Below are 21,864 nucleotides of genomic sequence, written 5' to 3' on the forward strand. Positions count from 1 at the left end.
TTTACGGTCAACTGCTATCAACTTTTTAATTATAGAATTAAAGATACTACAGGGTTATATTTTTCACACGTCATTTCACGATGATCAAAAGCTGCATACCTTTCTATTGTTGTGCATTATATTTGTTTGCAAGCAAACAGTACATTTGTTTGTAATTACTTTATTGTTTTGCGGTGACGAAGCTAAACAAATGTGTACGTGCGAAAAAATAGGTTGAGAAATGTGACTTAGATTTTGATAAGACGAGTCGCAGAATTTAAATCACGTTTTGTCCAAAGAATGTGCCGCAGAAATAAAGTCCGCAGAAATAAAGACATGCCAAAATTTGAAAAAACCGCAGAATTTGGAGCCCGCAGAAAAAACCACTTATACGGTACTTAAAAGAAAACAAACCTGTGCCACTAGGTGTTGTCTTCGTTTCCCATCCTTTTGTTTCTGTCTCATACAAAATCTTTAACTCAGACTGTAACAACACCATGAGTCCCGTGTTCACATTCAAATGAGGCTGCGGAGAAGGTAGCCGGGTACCATTCCCTCCCTCGCTATAGTGATAAATTCTTATAGACTGTGCTAGCTGGTGGAAAATGTATTCCTTGACTACAGCTGGAACGTCGGTTCTCCACAGGTAGAGACATATCTGTTCAATCACATGACTGAACACCGGTGGTGTAATAACAATATTGTCCAAATTCCATAAACTTCCGTTTGGATCTTTTCCAATGGATTTTGATTCCGCTTTAGAGGGACTTTGTGAGAAAGACGGTAAATCCCATGGATTGGGTTCATCTTGCTTTGGCGGGGTGCAGCTTTTCGTGCCACATCCATGAGTTTCTGTAATTAATGTCTCTATATAAGTAAGTGATAGTAAGAACTGAGGTGGTAAAGCGTGAATGGTGATGGTTATCCCTGGGGGTGGAGACACGCCCACTTTGATGTGAATACAGTCGCAGGGAATTATTGCCGGAGTGTACTGTTCAGCATGGTTGCTGGTTGAGGACGTGTCCCGTGGGTAGCTGACCACTTCCTGTTTGGATACTTGACCAGATTTCTTAATTCTCTGGCCAGTGTAGCAATAGATCCGAGCCCATGGAGACTTGTACAAGGATGTTCTGAAAAGAAAACAGAAATTCCTCCATAAATCTTACCTCTACAAGAGAGTCACAATAACTTTCCTTCAAGTTGTAATATAACATGTTAAATTGTCATTTCTGACGATATTTAAATATAAACTTTAAAGCAGCATGCTTTCAGAGTCCAGATTCATGCTTATTTTCCTGGAAACTTTAATAATGTACTTAAAAGTAATATTTTGTGAAATGAACAAAGAAAATAATTCACAAATAGCAAACATATAGTAATGCGCTCAAAATAAAGAAGATAAATCAATAGGTTATAACAATGTTTATACATACTCTTTTTTTGTTGCTTTCGGGTCAGTTTTACAGGAGATAATGAGACAAGCTGCGCCCGGGAAATATATATCTGTCTGCACCTTACTCTCTGTCACTGGAAACTCTTCATATGGAAACATCTCTGGTGCAGTCTGATAGGTATATAGTAATTATAATACAATATACTGATTAAAAAAAATTGTTTTTTTTTATACTGAAGCAAGGTGTATCGATGTAAATAAATATATATGAATGCAAAAATCTTCGCCTAAGTAGAGTTTGTCAAACTTTATTATTATCCCTCACTATTTTTGTAATGCTATTTCCCATAGGTTATTTTTACTGTTAATGCAAGTGTACCACGTAACTAAGAATTTTGCTCTGTGGCATAGGTAATAGTACTTTTTAACAGTAAAAATCTGAAAAATAAAACCTATAGAAACAGATACTTAATGAAGTATTTGTTTGGGGCAATAAAATACATGACACATAGGTTTGTGCATACATTTTTGTATCACCAAAAATATCATCCCTCGCATAAAAAAAATATTACACTGAGCTAATGCCTTGAGTGACAGTATTTGCTCTGGATGGTATTTTTACTGTTTCACACCTATGTGTAATTTATATATTATTGTCTTCATTTATACATAAAATTGCTATCTAACATCTTAAGTTGAATTTATGTTATGGGTCACTTATCTGATTTACAGAAAGTTTGTGGTTCTAGAAAGGTGCCAAATCCTCCTTGAAATTGTGTGAAATAAGCAACTAGTCCTGTCTCTAACAAGACAGCTTCAACAATACTTTTTCACTTTTATGATCATACATATTTCATTTTTGTTACATTCGGTTGAATTTTACTTTTTGTTAGGGTTCTTTTTTTTCTCATAAAGTCAGAAACGCTTTGGACATTTGGCAACCTTTCCCTCTTAATAGGGAGGAAAACCAGATATCTGTCCCCATGTCATGTTAAAATTAGCAAATCTATCATAAAAATATCTAACCTGCAGACATGTACAGATCTGGTTCGTCAATTCAAACAGATAATCTTCTCCTTGACCAGCGGCTCTTGCAATGGCTATGGCCAGCTCTTTCTTCAATCTTTAAAGTTAAAGCAAGAAAAAAATGAATGACTGAATGTGTATTAGCTAAACAAATTATTTTTGCTATTCTTGACTTTCACAGTTGAAAATGTTTTGATAACGGATTTAGAGCATGTAAGATGTTTAACAGCTGAAGAAAGCAGCAGTAAATGTGCAGTAATGTGTAGTAAAGATAGCAATATGTATGTATTTTAACTTCCATACAAATACTTATTTACTATAATTATAACAATTGCCAACAAAGCAAAAGAAGCAAAGATACTTAATCTTTATGGCAATTACAGTATATTCTGGAAACTATAACAAGATACCAAACATTTAAAATTTTTATAAAATAACTATAATAGTATTCCTCATGCATAAGTGAATAAGTTTATTGGCAACTTTCTTTTCGTTTGGTTTCTACTCCAATTTTAACACTTTAAATTTTAACAATTTTGGTCATATCTCTTGGGTCAGTCCACTGTTGATCGCAGTAAGAGACAAATGACCATTAGACTCAATCTTCAAGATCAATGGTCACTGAGAAATTTTCCTTCACTCGATCATCAAACCAGAGACCCCTGGATCCTCACCATAATAAGGACAGCAAATTTCTGAATTTTACTTCATGAAAAAGATGTTAGGAGATCATATCTCCCTTATCTTATATTTCAGGCATACAAAAGCAGATGTTACAAACTCAATTCTAACTTGGTTAGCTTCCTCACAAAGGCCATCATTCCTAGAGAAAATTGAATGTTAAAATGATTACCAGGGTTTTCATTATTGACAGATTGGCTATACATATCATCAGTTGAAATGCTGTTAAAATCATGTTGTATTTTCAGCCTGTAGATTAAAACATCCCCCTTTACCCTTGGGCAAATCAGTTGTTTTCGTTGGCACATCATTTGCCTCGGACAAAAATTCAAACCCTGGATTACCATTACAGCCAAGTTATGATAACATATATTCAGCATAAAATTTACCTGTCAACATTCTCATACATCAGATCTGATAGCGAACAACTATGGGCAGCCAGGCAGTGTTTGGACGAGTCTGACAACACCAACGATTTCGCCTTAATAGTACCATGAGGTTGAGGCGCCTTTAACAACTCATTAGACAGCAGCTGAATGTTTTCAATATCCAGTTCCTGTAACAGGGCCGCGCTTGCAGCCATACCCGAGGCCAGACTAGGAGAGCAGGAAATCACCTCCATAGCTGAAGAGTTGCAATGATCTATCAGCTTCAACAACGCAGTGCGACAGTACATTCTCGCCACAGTTCTTTCTGATCTAATTAACTCCCTTGAAAAAATTTCAAAAGAAGCATGATATACATGTAGGTATTGATAATGTCAAAGCATTATATAGGTATTGGTAATATAGAATTACTGTTCCTTATAAGGTAGTCTATTTGTCTTAAAGTGACATTATGCCAATCTAAGTGTTATTGTTGAGTGTACGGGTAAAAATCAAAATAACTATATATTGCCATAATTATATCCAATTTAATAAAGCAACAATAATCCACCTGTCAACAGGACATTTCTATAAATGTCACTTGGGACATGTTGGAAACATTCTTTTTTTTTTTTAATAAAAAGTCTAGTAGGACTGTCTTTTTATAATTAACATTTTTAATTATTTGTCAATCACAATTTTGATAGTGAATCTCTTATAATATATCACTAATTCAATTCAACTTGACAGCAAAATAACATAATGTCACTTTCAATGTCATCAATATCTCAGTTTTAGTCTTAGAGAGCTGCTAATAATAGGGAAAATTGCATTCATCAAATATGAACTAAAACTCTTCCTTCTAATACTTTTTACATGTACTAAGCATATTTCATTTGTATACCTAAGCATATTTCATTTGTATACCTAAGCATATTTCATTTGTATAACTAAGCATATTTCATTTGTATACCTAAGCATATTTCATTTGTATACCTAAGCATATTTCATTTGTATAACTAAGCATATTTCATTAGCATATTTCATTTGTATACCTAAGCATATTTCATTTGTATAACTAAGCATATTTCATTTGTATACCTAAGCATATTTCATTTGTATACCTAAGCATATTTCATTTGTATAACTAAGCATATTTCATTTGTATAACTAAGCATATTTCATTTGTATTACTAAGCATATTTCATTTGTATACCTAAGCATATTTTATTTGTATAACTAAACATATTTCATTTGCATTACTAAACATATTTCATTTGTATTACTAAGCATACTTCATTTGTATAACTTAGCATATTTCATTTATATAACTAAGCATATTTCATTTGTATACCTAAGCATATTTCATTTGTATAACTAAGCATATTTCATTTGTTTTACTAAGCATATTTCATTTGTATACCTAAGCATATTTCATTTGTATAACTAAGCATATTTCATTTGTATACCTAAGCATATTTCATTTGTATAACTAAGCATATTTCATTTGTATTACTAAGCATATTTCATTTGTATACCTAAGCATATTTCATTTGTATAATTAAACATATTTCATTTGTATTACTAAACATATTTCGTTTGTATTACTAAGCATACTTCATTTGTATAACTTAGCATATTTCATTTATATAACTAAGCATATTTCATTTGTATATAACAGATCAGTGACTACATGTATACATTGGAAAACATATTCAAATTCATGGTGTAAGATATTTTTAATGCATACTTATGTATATTGACGTTGCTGGTGTCAAGTATCTGGCCGCCGGTTATTGTAGATTTTCTCATACCCTGTGGTGGTCGTTCAAGCATGTTCAATGGGTACCAGTATCTGACTAACACACCTTCACTTCTCAGGTAAGTCTCAACCTGGACTAGCTCGTTAGACTGAAAAATAAATGGTAAAGTTGATTAAATATTTAAAACTGGTAGCTGTCATGTAGTTGATTTTGTTATTTATTTTGTGGATTTTTTATCGCACTGACATTGTAAAGGTCATATGGTGACTTCAGACCTTAGGTGGCCCTTCATGCATGATGCTGCAAGCATGTATGTGTGGAACTTAATAGTATCTGATTAACTAGTTTCACAGATCTTTACACACAATCATTTGATTAAATCATATACTAGGATTTGATTTTGCTTTGTTCTATTATAATAAACAAGTTCCATATTTCAAAAGGATCAAAACTGAAACTTTATCGTTATCTTACATTTTCTACATCAAGTACAGTTCCAGTGAGTCCGAATGTTTTTAACATGGATCGAACAGCAAACTTTGGTAGCACTGTGGCTCCGCTAGCACTGCTACCCGTGGAGCCCCTGATCACAACAGTGGTACCCTTTCTGACACGGTCGATCGTAAATTTGGCAAGATCTTCCTTTATGTCATCAATTGTTGGAAGGTGAAGGTCACGTGGCATGCCACCATTTTCTTCATACAAGAATTCAACCGTCTGTCGAGCAATGAACGTCATACCTACATTAAATATTAATAATAATATTTATTATATACTTGTAAATGGAATATTGATAAAATATTGATGAAATAAAATGCATATATTTCAATTTTTGTATTTTCACTGTAAAATTTTATTTTTCAATGCAGTGAAAAATATTTTCCATATTTTCAATGGTGTCTTTCCAGACTACTTCTAAATTCAACCAATAAACAAAATTTATAGAAAAAACAGTAAATTAAGGTTTTTTTTCTGTAACTACAAGATTTACTTTCATCTTGTGGCATGAAAATTATCAAATTTCACTTGTGGCTACCGTCATTCAAGAAATATTTATTTTCATACCACTTGATGAAAATAATTCTTGTATTTATAGAAAAATCTTCTATTTTCTTAATATACATCTTCCAAAATTCTGTACAATACTGAAATATCTATGTTATGCTTAAGCATACATTGTATCATGAATATGTATAAATATAATAGAGTTTTGAAGGACTATTATGGCTCCTTATTAATAGTTTGATTCAAAAGTTGGAGCTGAACCTGCAGGACTAACAAAAATATATCATATTATTTCTACAACGACATTCTCCTGCAGCTTTTAACTACCTATAAACAAAGCACTGTACATAAGACAGTATGCTCAACTATTCTCAGCTAGTGCTTGACAGAAGGAAAAGGGACATACCTATGTAACTAAGAGTTATGGAACTTGTGCAAAAATCACAAATGTGAGAAGTGTGAAGTTTCAACCTATTCCCTTCAGTAATTTTTGAGATACCAACTCGCACGCAAATACTAACCAAAGTGAGATGCTGATGCAAGCATTGGGGTAAGTACAATAGCTCTCCTGTTTCCTTATAGTTTATATACATTTAATTTAAGTTAGATTGTGTTGGAAGCTATAAGCATCTTAAATCTGTTCCGGGAACCAACAAGAATGTAAAGTTTCTCGTCAAGGAAACAAAGAATTTTCCCTGACAGAGTTTGAACCACGCGGTCAGCAATCCTTAGATTACTACCCTGATGCGTTAACCACTAGACCACACCGCTACTTTTCTTTAAACAGACATGCTAAAGATGTTCAAAGATTTTATTATAAACAGTAACAAGAAATGTGTCCATAGGAAACAATACCATGACACTTCAAAGTTTGTCATTCTACGGTCACACAATGTGACAGTGAAACAATGTATATGCCTCCTACACAGCCATCAATTATTTACCTATTTGCAATGCCCCCTTTATCTGTTCTAAACCATCTTTCCTCTCAGCCTCATTCCTAAACCTCCTTCGGATCACTGGGAAAACTTTCTGTTCCCACGCCTTCACTAACAATGCATGATGGTCCTCGTTGTTAGATTCATCCTCATTGGACTCTTCGTCTGAGAGTGTGTCCTGGGCCGGGAGTTGAGCCTTTGGGTCTGGCCCAGTTGTTATCATACTATCATAGGAGTGGAACAACTTGTAGAAGCGACAGTTATCTGGGTTGTATTCTACAACAAAAAGATCAAACATTTCTATGATTGTAATCTAATTCAAAAAAAAAACTGAATCATACAACTTGATTTTTTTTTACTTTCAAACAGCATTATTTTTTTAAATAGGTTAATTTCATGTTGACTTTTATCTTTTAAATCATTATGTTGCTATCTTGAAGACAAATTTTCAATTCAATTTCTTATCTTGACTATACAATTTTCTATACAATACTTAATTTACACTAAAATATTTTGACATGACTCCGTCTTCTTATTTCAAACTACTATACAGAAAACAAAAACCAATACATTTAACCTTTTTCGTCAATCAATGATGAAACAATGTGCCTTATCTTGTACTAGTACTTACTATACATTTGGAAATGACTTCAATAAGCATTAGGATGCTTCCAGTCTAACCCTTTTATTGTACAATCTAGTTTTGACTGTATATGTAATGTAAAGTTTTATCCTTATTTATTTGATTGTGATTTACTTTGGCCCAACACTGTAAAATCTAATCTTGTATTATGTCAAATAAAATATGTTTAACACAATTTTTACCTTTAAGAGGCTTTGGAATTGGTACAGTTTTACACGATGGTCCAGCAGTTAGATTAAGTTCATTAATCTCGCTAAGGTTACTGGGTGTAGAAGGGGCCGAAACTGCACCATCACTGTCACTGTCCGACGTAGAGTGGAATGGTAAATGACCGAAACTTTCTCTTATTTCTCGTGTCAGATCATCAGCTTCGTCAGCCGCCTCTCGGTGTTGTTGACCTTCGGCAAATGCATACGGCCTTGCACCAAAATTGGCCTTCACTCTTGTTGACTGAAATAAGAATATATTCCTTTCCATAAAATGATTCCTGTATTGTGATACTTGATTTAATCAGAATGCTGATTAAGAAAAAGAGTTATATTAATACATAAACCTTTGCTACCTAACAAAAAAATAACTAAAATTGCTAATAATGACAAATTGTGACTTCAAAGACCTACACCCAGTTAAAGAATTTGGTCTAGCATTTGGTTTGTATGAATTCTGAATACATTCATTTATTCAAAAATCAATTAAACAAGTTATATGTAAACTTAAAATGTTAAAAGACATTTAATATTAAAGTTTCTTAAAGGCGTACTAAAATACAAAACTTTTGTCCAGGAGAAACAGTCCTAAAATCCTATAGCCAGTTATGTAACTTGGGACACCCCATGATGGAGCAAGCATGTATGTGTGAAACTTGAAAGTACTTGACTAGTTTCAGAGATCTTTACACCATGATCAGTTTATTTTATCATTTCATCAACCATTTAGAAGGCATAAAAAGTAACAAAATGAAAATCCAGAAACTCAATATTTTTAAAGCTAAAACAAAACTAAAAATATTTTATCATACCTTTTTCTGTATATGAACCACAGGATACATGGCACCTGCCACATCTTCTATCCATGGCTGAAGTTTCCTCCCATTAAAGGTGAAGTACACCTTGCCTTTAGGAGTTTCGCCTTGTACTGGAGAGTCGCTGGTTCTCTCCCAGCCAATACCAGCTATATCCCCCACACCGACCAAGCAGTCCAGTCTAACACTGCGCCACTGTAGTAAACTGGCTCCATTGTAATGGACTGCCTTACCATTACTGAAAATATCAGAAATCAATTTTTGCCGATGTACAAATAAAGTTTATATGATTTACAAAATAAATACTACCTAAAATTATATACACAGTGAGGAAAGTTAAATGTCCAAAAATAATTGAAAACCCTGAAATTAGCATTATTTTCATTAGTATTTTAAATAGAAAAGAAGGCTTTCAGGGGTATCCAAATCCTGGAATTCAAAAATAGTCCTGAATGTTCATCTGTGATTACATAACTAATCCTTTAAAAATTTGTATAAGGAACATGTCCTGCATTCCATTTGGAATTGTTCATTGTCAAGAAGAAGGGTTTTCAATAATAAGGTTTTGTCTGGTTGGACTGCAAATCCATGCAGTTTGACTAACTCTACAGGGGCATCAAAATCAATTTACCGTTTTGCCCACATCCAATAGTTACAAGTCAAAGATGTCAAGAATTTACATTTTATTTTATAATTATCATAAGAACAGTAAGTCAAATCAGATATCTGACGGCCTAGTCTACAGTTTTGGCTGTTTAACTCACCATAATATTTTAAATTACAGATTCCTTAAGCCATCAATAAACAGTTTCAATTTCAGAACAGGACAAATCCATTATGCAAATTTAGATGGTTAAGTATTTGTCTAATAATAGCATTGCTGACAATCATGCAAATTATCAAGCTTTCTTTCCCCACAAAGTTTCACTTTCAAATGAACTGTATAAACAAATATTTCCGTGTGTCAAAAAGTTAGCAAATTTTAACTTCCAGACATTTCATGTGGAGAAATATTAGCCAATCTTGGAAAAGAAGAATTTAATGATAGGTTGGTTGATATTTATGCTAGAGAAAATTTTAGCAATTTTCGTCATTTCTCCAAATTCACCAATTTTTCGGTGTCACTCACTTAACCACTTAAACAGTTACCGCAGGTGTATTTGTACAACCTTTACATTTATAAAATGCACCTGCAGACTTACTTCAGAAAGAGACAGGTTCCTATGGGATTTGTCCAGGCTCCATCCTTCTTCTCAGCAGGTGGGGCAAAACCAAATGAGACGTACGCAGAACTCTCATCCTGACTGTCTCCAAATGAACATATTTCCAGCTCCCAGTAAAATGATGGTGCCTGAAATATTGTACCACAACAGCATTTAAGCCTCATAATGTCTCAATCAAATAATTTCCACACAAGCTATAGATCCGGGCTGCGTTTCATAGAAAGTCCTAAGTGTATTCTAAGTTCTAGAACTTATGACAATTTATAGACTTAACTGAAGACCGTTTCAATAAATATTTTCATCTTATGTAAAAGTTTCAGACTTCTATTTATTTTATTCTCCTGAGAGAAGTTACAAAGTACAATGGCATGCCGTTCAATCAGCAATTTGTAATTGTTAATTTGCATCGCTATTCATAAGGTAGGACAATTTCTTTGAAACAAAAATTGTCTCAGTTTTGGTCTGAAGACATATTTAAGACTTAGAACTTTCAATGAAACACAACCAAGAAATATTGCTAGATGTTTGTTTTCAGAAAGGCAAGTTAATTGGTTTGGTAATAGTAAAGCACTCAAACTTGTGTATTTACAGAGACTTTTATATCCTGATTTCTTTATCCTGTACTTAAAACTAACATTCACATACTCAAGCTACTATTCAACTGAATTGAATATTCCACCTACAGTTTAATTGAGATTTTCTTAACAACACAAACCACTTAAACAACTTACTTAAGCAATGAAAAAGTCATTGACACAATTTTCATTTGTTTTAAATTCATATACATGTATAAGACTATCTTATAAGCTTGAGATATACAGACCTGTAAAGGTATAGGTATATTAGCATAGACCAAAGTTCCCCTAGGCAATCCACTGCCGGCACTCGGGTCACCAAGGAAGGTAACTCCTGTAAGATTATGAGAGAACAAACACGCTCTCACCGGTGGAAAGTTACGGCTGGTGTCCCAGGTCATTTCCTTGTTCTGTAGAGGATATAATGAGATTTATAACAAAATATAATGAAGTGCTATATTTCGATGAGTTGAGATATTGACAAAATATCAGTTGAGATATTGACAAAATATAAATGAGATAATGACAAATATCAGTTGAGATATTGACAAAATATCAGTGTGATATTGACAAAATATCAGTTGAGATATTGATAAAATATCAGTGAGATAATGACAAAATATCAGTTGAGATATTGACAAAATATCAATGAGATATAAGTCATATCACACTGTTTGAATCTGAATGAGGTTTACAGTCTATACATTGGAAGATTTAGTGAAAAAGAATGGGTGACATATAAAGATATGCACAAGGTTATGAATAAGCTCAAAATAACAAGCCTTATTTGGTCCCCAATTTTAGTCTTTATGCTTTTTAGGAATGTCTGGCTTGTTTAAAAGAAAAACTATAGACTAGTTGCAATGGAATATAAGATAAAAAAAATGTGTTTGTTTTTCAGTTAATATACAGAATATCTCTCTTCAAATTGAGAATTTTCATTTATTATCTACTTGTCAATGAAATATTGATGAAATAAAATGTGTATTATCATTTTCTGTATATTCACTGTAAAAATTTTATTTTTCACTGCATTTAAACATATTTTCACTGACTATTTTCTTTTAAATTCTGCCAGTACACAAATTTATGGGAAAGTCTTTCAAATTGTAATGTCAAAAAGAGAAAAATGTATATAAATAACAGAAAAATCATTTTCTATAAATACAGGATTTATTTTCATTGAGTGGTAGTAAAAATAAATATATTAAATGAGTGGCAGTATCTTGAATATCCTCTATTTATTTTTACTTTCATTGTGACATCTTAAAAAAAATACAGTGTGTATTCACAGAAAACAAACGGATACTTTCTACAAATGAGTAAGATTTAAATATAACTTTTTTGTGGTTTAAATTAAATCTATACATACCCTGTTATCAACTTTACTTGGAGGAGGTGGAGGTTTGGCACAATCTCTGTACAGTGTCCTCAATCTCTCACAGTGGGATTCTAGCACTGGTTTTCTAACACCTGAATAGTACAACAAAAAAGAACAATTGATTATTTTGTTTTCCTCTCGTTTGTATTCCTTTAACCATTTATTTCTATTGTTTTTGAGAGACTTTATGCCACTAAGACTATGTTATAGGTCATATGCTGTTTTTCAAGCACTTAACTACCTGAATTTATGTAATAGATTTATGCTTCTTTGAAAATTAGAACAGTCCATTTAAAGTTTAAAGGGTTTAAATATCAAAAAGGCAAAAAAAGCAAATCTTACCAGTACTGCAGTCTTTGGCTAGTGTTTTGAGCATATCAATGGTGGACCCACAGTGCTGTATAAACTCCTTGGTGAAATCTATATCTTGTAAATACAGTGCTAGCACAGTACAAGCTCTGGTTTCCAACTCAGCTACAACACGACAGATCTGATTGGACATGCTATTTCCATCATCAGCCAATGGGAGGACTTGTTGCAAAGATGAGATGTTGTCATCATGTGGTAACAAGATGGCTTGCATGGCTGTTACTATGGCATCAGTCATTGACAGTTGTCTACTACTGAACATCTGTAATAAAGGAAGTTATTTGCTTACAATTGAATAAAAATCATCCAAAAGTAGTGTACTAAGCAGGATTGGGGGCCAACCTTCCGGAGAATTCCATTTATATAGAATTCTTCTCTTCATTCTTTTAACATCTTGACATTTTTTAACAAGAACTGTCGGAGGACAGTAACGCTCGACTATTCGAAAATTTGTCACAAGGGTGTTTCATTGAGTATAATAATGCTTACCTATATGAATACATAAAATTGTTCGAAAAGGTACAAACTCTTCAAGTTTCAATACATTCCCTTCAGTAGTTATGGAGAGACAAGCTTACATGCAAAAACTTAACCAAGAATTCATGAGTCGAAAAAGGGGCATAATTATGCAAACAAGAGGGCCATGATGGCCCTGAGGTCGCTCACCTGTATATAGGCCCCCCCAACCCCCACCCCCCCCCAAACGTTGCAGGGCCAATTTAACCAAAGGGCTTTTATTTGCACAAACTTGGTAGACGCCCATAAGAAGATGTTTCATGCTAAACATCTAAGCTCTAGCTCATTGGGCTATTTAAAAGAAGATTTTTTTTAAGTTTTTACTATACACATATAGTTAAAAACAATGACAACCCTGGGGCCGGGCCAGTTATGACCCCAGGGTTTTTATTTGAACAAACTTTGTAAACACTTACTAGAATATGTTTCATGCTTAATATCTAAACTCTAGCTATTTGGGTTTTTTCAAAGAAGATTTTAAGTTTTTGCTATACACATATAAGGAAATTCAATGACCCCGGGGCGGGGCCAATTTTGACCCAAGGTCTTTTATTTGAACAAACTTTGTAGACACACACTCAAAGATGTTTCATGCTTAATATCTTAACTCTAGCTATTTGGGTTTTTTCAAAAAAGATTTTTTAAGTTTTTGCTATACACATATAAGGAAAATCAATGACCCCCGGGGCGGGGCCAATTTTGACCCCAGGGCTTTTATTTGAACAAACTTGGTAGACACTTATTAGAACATGTTTCATGCTAAATATCTTAGCTCTAACTCTTTTGGTTCTTTAAAAGAAGATTTTTTAAGTTTTTACTATATGCATATAGGGAAAATCAATGACCCCCTGGGGCGGGGCCAATTTTGACCCCAGGGCTTTTCTTTGAACAAACTTGGTAGACACCTATTAGAACATGTTTGATGCTCAATATCTTAGCCATATCTCTTTGAGTTCTTTAAAAGAAGATTTTTAAAGTTTTTACTATATGCATATAGGGAAAATCAATGACCCCCCCGGGGCGGGGCCAATTTTGACCCCAGGGCTTTTATTTGAACAAACTTGGTAGACACTCACTAGAAGATGTTTCATGCCAAATATCTAAGCTCTAGCTCTTATGGTTTTTTAAAAGAAGATTTTTAAAGTTTTTTCTTTCGGTTGCCATGGTAACCAGAGTTCTGCATGGAATTAAATTCTTTGAACAATTTTTAAAGGTGACCACCAAAGGAACATTCCTGTGAAGTTTGGATGAAATTGGCCTTGTGGTTTATGAGGAGATGTCATTTAAAGTAAAAGTTTACGGACGACGGACGACGGACGGACGACGGACGACGGACGCCGGACGAAAAGCGATCACAAAAGCTCACCCTGTCACTTTGTGACAGGTGAGCTAAAAAGCAAATCAGAGTTATGGGACTTGTACCAATCATCTAAGATAATCACAGAGAACAAGTGTGTGAAGTTTCAATCCATTCCCTTCAGTAGTTATGGAGATACCAGCTTACACGCAAAAACTTAACCAAGAATTTCTAAGTCAAAAAAGGGGCATAATTATGTTAAAAAGCAAATCAGAGTTATGGGACTTGTGCCCATCATCTTAGATAATCACAGAGAACAAGTGTGAGAAGTTTCAATCCATTCCCTTCAGTAGTTATGGAGATACCAGCTTACACGCAAAAACTTAACCAAGAATTTCTAAGTCGAAAAAGGGGCATAATTATGTAAAAAAGCAAATCAGAGTTATGGGACTTGTGTCAATCATCTTAGATAATCACAGAGAACAAGTGTGTGAAGTTTCAATCCATTCCCTTCAGTAGTTATGGAGATACCAGCTTACATACAAAAACTTAACCAAGAATTTCTAAGTCGAAAAAGGGGCATAATTATGTAAAAAAGCAAATCAGAGTTATGGGACTTGTGCCAATCATCTTAGATAATCACAGAGAACAAGTGTGTGAAGTTTCAATCCATTCCCTTCAGTAGTTATGGAGATACCAGCTTACATACAAAAACTTAACCAAGAATTTCTAAGTCGAAAAAGGGGCATAATTATGAAAAAAAGCAAATTAGAGTTATGGGACTTGTGCCAATCATCTTAGATAATCACAGAGAACAAGTGTGTGAAGTTTCAATCCATTCCCTTCAGTAGTTATGGAGATACCAGCTTACATACAAAAACTTAACCACCAGGGACGCCGACGCCGACAAATGGGTGACTGCATTAGCTCGATTATTCTGCGAATAGTCGAGCTAAAAAGGAACGGAGTTTAAATTTCACATTTTAGTAAGTTAGTTGCCTATTTGCATAATGTCTCATTTATTTTAGCAGAGTTTTAATGGAACTAATAAAAAATTTTGTTTAAGAAAAACCTAAATAAGGTTATTATTCCAAATAAAGTTTCATTAGCATACAAAATATGGGGCTGACATACTTATCATAAAAATCAGAGAAAAGGACTGGTTTAAATTTGCATTAAGAAACTGACTTTTTTTATAACAACATAATTCTTAAATCAGACACATAGTGTTCAACAGTGTTTATCATTTGTAATTGCATGCTTTAAGTCTGACTCAGCACTGCATACATATTCTCACACAGTTTTGCCATACCTACATTGTCAAGGTCATATAATTACTTTCCAACTCTTCTAATAGAGAAAGACCTTAGATGCACCTTTGTGCATTATTTCAGGCAGCCAATCAGAACCACCGACCTTCCATACCAATTTTTAGTTTATTTTATTAAGTTGGGTTTTATGTTGCACCAACACAGTATAGGTCATATGCACAAATGGGCACCAGAGGTTTTATTATAACACCAGTGCCAAAGACTAGAAATGTGTTGTCACGCCAAGAATGCCAAAATTTCAGATGTTATAATATTTAGTTCCAAATTTGTTTGCACAAACTATTTTTTTCATTTTAAGTTAAAGCCCTTAAAACTATTCAATGTTAACACAAACCATTTTTATACAAAGTTCAAGGCACTGAAACTATTCAGTGTTAACCTTTTGTAAATTGCATATTGCATATTAATGTAGCCAAAATAATGGCTACATAAATTTCCACAAAAGTATGAGTGCTAAAACTGAAAATTCAAAATTTTTCCAACATTTAAGAGAGATAACTTTGAACCATGACCAAATTCAAACCTAAATTGCTTATTCCTAAGATGTATCTATATGTCAAATTTGAGTTGAATATGTACAACCTGATAGGGGAGATAATGAACAGAAACTAAAAATTTCTGATTTCTTTCAAAGTTCAAGGTCAGCTTTTATCAAACCATGACCAAATTCGAAATTGACCAGTGCATTCCTATGAAATATCCATATCATAAATTTGAGTTGAATATGTACAACTGTTGGGGAGATAATGAATGGGAACTGAAAATTTCCAACTTTTTCAAAGTTTAAGGGGCATAACTCTGCCAAAAATCATTGAACCATGACCAAATTTGAATTGACCTGCACATTCCTTTGTCGTATCCATATGTCAAATTTGAGTTGAATGTGTAATTATGACCTTTGGCGAGATATTATGAACGGAACTGAAAATTTCTTATTATTTTCAAAGTGAAAGGGGCATAACTCTGCAGTTACCTAGACAAGCATCCTGACCAAGTTTGATAATGATTGAGGCAAAAATGTGACCACGAGTGTTAACGAACAAATGTGGACGGACAACGGACTTTCAACAATCCTAAAAGCTCAACCTATTAGTTAGCTGAGGTGAGCTAAAAAGGGTGACATTTTGTATTGGAAACTGCTAGGAAACCAGTATACTATGTATTTTCAACAGGTAAAATAAAATAACATGTACTTATAGATTTTATCTAGCATTATTTCTAAAATCTGAATTTAAAAAGGTGATTTTGTACTCTTTCCTTAGTATACATATGAGTCTTCCTTTGATAATCACAGAGGTCTAATTAGAACTCTCAATGGACAAACACTGACACATAAATCCTATTTAAAATTGCAAAAAATACTCATCACCAATCAAAGCCAATGAATTTAATTCTGACAAATATATAATTTTAAAATTACATATATATATATATATATATATATATATATATATATATATATATATATATATATATATATATATATATATTTTTTTTTTTTCCCCCCCTGTAAACAAAGTATACCTGATGAAGACTTTTGAGTCAAAAGGTTGTATATTTTTCAAATAAAATAAATACATTTTTAAATTGAAACTGGAGTTGATTTCTATATATTCAAACTTACAATATTAAACCAGCTCATTTTTGAATGTGTCCGAAATACAACAACAAAGGACTAATACAGAAATGTTCACCACTTGCTTTGACTAGATATTATTTTTTTTTTTTTATCATTTGATCATCTAAGAGTAGATATTTCTACCGGGTTATATTGATTTCTGTACCATAACGTTAAACCAGCCATATGTAAATAGTCTTTATATACCTTAAAGTTTAACAATTAAGTATTGAATATCAATAAACTTTAAAATAGATCATTTTTAGTTAGACTGTGTGCAAAGAGGTATAAAGGCACCAAAGTAGGTCAAATCATTTTGACGTTATTTAGCAAAACGAGAGGATTTACATTGTATATCAATGCAAAAAAATATTATGTAGATATATTGATATTTTCCCAGGAGTACAATGTAGAAGATACTTAAGGCTTACAGTTATCATGATTATAGAGTTTATCAATGTTTAAAATCTAAAATACCTGGGAACGAAAAAGAGACACTTTTATCGATTTTACAATGTAAATAGATCAACTAAAAAACCTAGTTGGGAAAAAGACAAAATGGCTACTGGTCAACAAAGTGATACAGATATTCTCTCGGATGAAATATTTGATGTATTATAAACCACGATGGATAAATCTCAAGTTAAGTCAAGAACCAGTAAAGATCTGCCGAGGGCATCTGCAGCAGATATTAGTGACAGACAGAGTCATAAAGACATTGATATGTACTGTCAGAACCACGATAGTGTTGGCTGTTCAACATGTATAGCAGTTGATCATAGGTAAACTATAGTATTTAAACAAAGATATTTTTAAGTAAAAAGTATATGGAGTGTTTAGTAAGGCACTTAACATAACATTCTATTTTCAATATATAACAGTAAATATTATCAGAGCAATAGATAAAGTTTGAAAATGAATTGGCTATTACTCCATTGTTTCATGTGGAGTTGGGTATTGGCTCCATTTAATTGGGTATTCTAAAACCTGTTACCCTATGATTTTAAAATTGATTGGGTATTTAATTCTGAATATATGACTTTCATGGTTTTTTATAATCATTCTAAGCGATCGACCGAATGTGCCAATATGCCAGTTTTTTGTCTAAATTCCGGAACATTGCACATAAAACAATTTGTCCAGAACATTTAAACAACTTCGTTAAAATAACTGTCTCTGCTGGTATGTTAAAAGACTGTTGTATCATAGTTTGGAGACCTTTCTGTTGAAAATGTGTCAGAGTTAAATCGTATACATATACATGTACAGTGCGTTAACTGGAGTGCGGGTATTAGCTACCCGCACTCCAGAGCGTTCCCATTGATTGGTTCATTTTTGCTGGGGTTTACATATTGTGACGGAAGAGAAAGGGAAAGCGACAGAAATATCATATTCAGATGCCTGTTCATTGGTTACTTTTTTCCCGGGGTTTCATATTGTGACAGCAGGGAACGTGTTTTTATGTTTGACTATGATACAAAAGAGAAAGAACACCAAAACACTCGGCAATCTGATTTATACTCGGGGGGCTACGCCCCCTCGTACAAATCAGATAGCCTCGTGTTTCGGTTCTCTTTCTATTACTTAACCTGAGTAAATTATTATATAAATTAACGGTCTCTTGCATAATTGATTTAACATCGGCAGTACATTGTGTATTTCAATATCGGGGACAGTCGAAGACCGGAGATTTTCTATTAGTAAGCCCTGAATTACATTTTGGAATATTTGGATAGCATGCATATAACTATTGTTAAAAACTACAAGTGAACAACTGGTTATTTTTGCCTGATGATAATGACAATACCCGTGGATCATTAAGGCAATTGCGTGTCTTATTTCTTTTAAATGGGTTTTGATATGCATTTAAAAAAAAAAAATTGCGTAATTTGTAAAATTAATTGAATAAGTATGCAAATATGTACCTCATCAGTCTATTGCTCTGAGTTTATTATCAACCATCTCCTCATAGCCCCATAAACTGTCTGAACTTATTTTTCAGATTATGTAAGGATACAGTCTACGAACCAGAATTTAGTTTGGATGCTGCAAATGTTGCCAACAAGCATGCCAATATAAAAAGTACAGCAGGAGACAGAACAATTCTCAGACAGTCGGGACAAAAGAAGGCCCTAGGCACACTATCACAGATACCTACAAAGACTGCTGACATTTTATTTCAGATTAAAGGAAATCAATCATATAATGTTCAAGTTAAGTCTGATAAAGACCGTTGTTATATCACCAGTGCCTGCTATATGGAAGATGGTACAATTATTCTAGCAGATAACAACAACAGGAAGCTTAAACGGTTACACAATTATAACTATACTGTCACAGACTACTGTGATCTACCTGGAATGCCATGGCAAGTGTGTATGATCAGTAACACCCAAGTAGCAGTAACTCTTCAATCACAAAAGGAAGTACATTTTATTTCTCTAGAAAGCAAAATGAAAACAACAAACAAGATTAACACTGATTTTCCATGTGTCTATCTTGCATATGCAAAAAATAATTTATATATTTCAGATTTATACACATCAATATACGTGTATACATTGTCAGGTAGGAAACTTAATCATTTCAGTAAAGATCAATCAGGAGATAAGGTGCCCTCTGCAATATGCAGTTTAGCTGTCAATAAAGATGCTACTAGGATTTATGTTGGTAACGATGATGATGAACTGATAGTACTGGACAACAATGGTCAGATTATTACATCATTCAGTGATGAACAAAAATTAAAGGTGACTACATGTTGTTATCTCACTGGCGCAGGAAGTGTGTTGGTATCTGGAAGTAACTCCAATAATGTTTTACAGTTCACATGTGATGGTGAGCTGATAGGAGAGGTTATAAAAGCTGTTAGTGGAAAAGGGGGAATTATCTCATTCTGTTGTAATCAAAACATGACAAAGATGTTTATAAGTAGAATTTTTGATGACAACATTGAAGTATATGACATCTAATCAGTAAAACAAATGATTCACAAAACAAAAATAAACATGTTTTTTTTGAAAATATGCCTTACTCTCAAAATATATGCAAGGAGAATAACATGTTTTATTTATTAAAGGTAATAATGTCTTTTGGCTTTCCCATTTTTGAATGCACCTGGTTTTATTGTTTTTTTTGATATATTACAAGAAAAACTTCCAAATTATTTGAACAATATGAAAAAGTAATATCACGCAAGTATTTGGCAAGCTTAATACAATTGATTAATTTTTATTTATTACATACCCAAAATAAGAATGGTATACAGTAAAAAAGTCATTCTTTTTTATTGATGCACATAAAGTACAATGCTAAAATTTAGCCTATTTTGATGTTTGAATAACACAATGTTCAGAGTTAGCTATTTCCCCTACCGAGTACCTGGAACTTTAAGTGCAAAAAGATCTGTTCAATCCAAATTCAAAAGGGAATCTGAGTCCTCAATTACAAAAATGTCAATGTTTGCATAACTTCATCAAATAATCAAATTTGTGTGCTTTACCTATAATTTGACAGCTGGTGCTCTTGAATAATATTGAAGTACTTAATAAAACATTTACAGTCATGTTAAATTTGTTATGTTGAAGAGCCTGCAAATCGACAGTCTACAGTCTTCAATGGTCTCCAGTCTTGAAAAAATGTGGAAAAGAGACTGCTGATTACTTACATCTATTTCATATCTAATACTAAATTAAGCAATGGATAAGGGTTTATTTCAATACTTTTATATCTTTGCACATAATTTCCATGTGTACATGTATATTACCTTTTTAAAGGTAACATTTTCCTGCATAGCAATGGAATAGTCTCTTATGTTAAAACATATTGACGACAGCGACCGCCGATGTTGGCGGATACCGTTGATAGGTTGGCCCAAAACTAAGGGAGCACTTGCTAATTAATATGTTTCAGCCGTAAACTTGAACACTGATGATGTCATGTTAAATTGTGGTTACACTAGTGTAATATTCATTTTCATTTAATGGCTTTTTTTATACTTCTGTGCATGAATAAAATAAAAGTCTATTGATAAATCCTCTTTAGCCATTGCCTATATACCTAGAAGTTCATACAAGAAAGACATGATGGCCCTGAATCGCTCACCAGAAACAACTGTTTTTCAGTGATGATAGAAATAAATTTTTCAAATAAACTTGTAGAAAGACAAGTTCAGCTTAATTTCAACTTTCCTCTCTAGTTATAAAGTTTCCAGACACTGAATGTTTTTTTCTTCAAAGTAAAAATGATAGGAACCTTTCACAAATGCCCCAAGTTCATTGTTACTGTTCATCTGGTAAGTAAAGCAGATCAACTCACACTACTTGATTTTTTCTATTTTCAGCTCAAGCAGTCCTTTAAATGGGGCAAATAATATTAATTTGAGCAAACTTGATAAAACTAGAAATGTGTCACGCCATGGATGCCCCCGCATGCAGCCAAGATTTCAGATGTTATAATATTTAGTTCCAAATTTGTTTGCACAAATATTTTTTTTCATTTTAAGTTCAAAGCCCTTAAAACTATAAAATCATAAAAATGTTAACACAAACCATTTTTATACAAAGTTCAAGGCACTGAAACTATTCAGTGTTAACCTTTTGTAAATTGCATATTTGTAGCCAAAAAATGGCTACATAAATTTCCACAAAAGTATGAGTGCTGAAACTGAAAATTCAAATTTTTTCCAACATTCAAGAGAGATAACTTTGTCCAAAATCATTGAACCACGACCAAATTCAA

At 33.1% G+C, this 21,864-nt stretch overlaps 2 protein-coding genes across 2 annotated transcripts in view; one reads left to right on the forward strand and one right to left on the reverse strand.

The window, feature by feature from the left end:
* Positions 1-21,864, reverse strand: part of LOC132730917 (probable E3 ubiquitin-protein ligase HECTD4) — a gene marked incomplete at its 5' end in the record, with an annotated part of 44,325 nt that overhangs the window by 15,145 nt on the left and 7,316 nt on the right. The window contains 13 exon segments of the mRNA XM_060716999.1: positions 394-1,109; positions 1,413-1,543; positions 2,399-2,495; positions 3,469-3,789; positions 5,195-5,355; positions 5,682-5,947; positions 7,157-7,426; positions 7,976-8,243; positions 8,812-9,052; positions 10,017-10,165; positions 10,861-11,022; positions 11,985-12,085; positions 12,336-12,624. Of these exon segments, the coding sequence (XP_060572982.1) occupies positions 394-1,109; positions 1,413-1,543; positions 2,399-2,495; positions 3,469-3,789; positions 5,195-5,355; positions 5,682-5,947; positions 7,157-7,426; positions 7,976-8,243; positions 8,812-9,052; positions 10,017-10,165; positions 10,861-11,022; positions 11,985-12,085; positions 12,336-12,624 (3,172 nt within the window).
* On the forward strand, positions 17,445-20,518 carry LOC132730918 (uncharacterized). The gene is made up of 2 exons (XM_060717000.1): positions 17,445-17,906; positions 19,127-20,518. The coding sequence occupies exons 1-2, from the start codon at positions 17,752-17,754 to the stop codon at positions 20,094-20,096; spliced, it is 1,125 nt and encodes a 374-aa protein (XP_060572983.1). The 5' UTR covers positions 17,445-17,751; the 3' UTR covers positions 20,097-20,518.

The sequence above is a fragment of the Ruditapes philippinarum genome, unplaced genomic scaffold, assembly GCF_026571515.1.
Source record: "Ruditapes philippinarum isolate M1 unplaced genomic scaffold, ASM2657151v2 ctg6173_1_1_1_1, whole genome shotgun sequence".
Lineage (NCBI taxonomy): Eukaryota > Metazoa > Mollusca > Bivalvia > Venerida > Veneridae > Ruditapes > Ruditapes philippinarum.

Coding starts and splice junctions, on each gene's coding strand:
- LOC132730918 (XM_060717000.1), top strand. CDS start 17,752: ATGGATAAATCTCAAGTTAAGTCAAGAACCAGTAAAGATCTGCCGAGG. Junction 17,907..19,126: donor TGTATAGCAGTTGATCATAG/GTAAACTATAGT, acceptor CTTATTTTTCAG/ATTATGTAAGGATACAGTCT.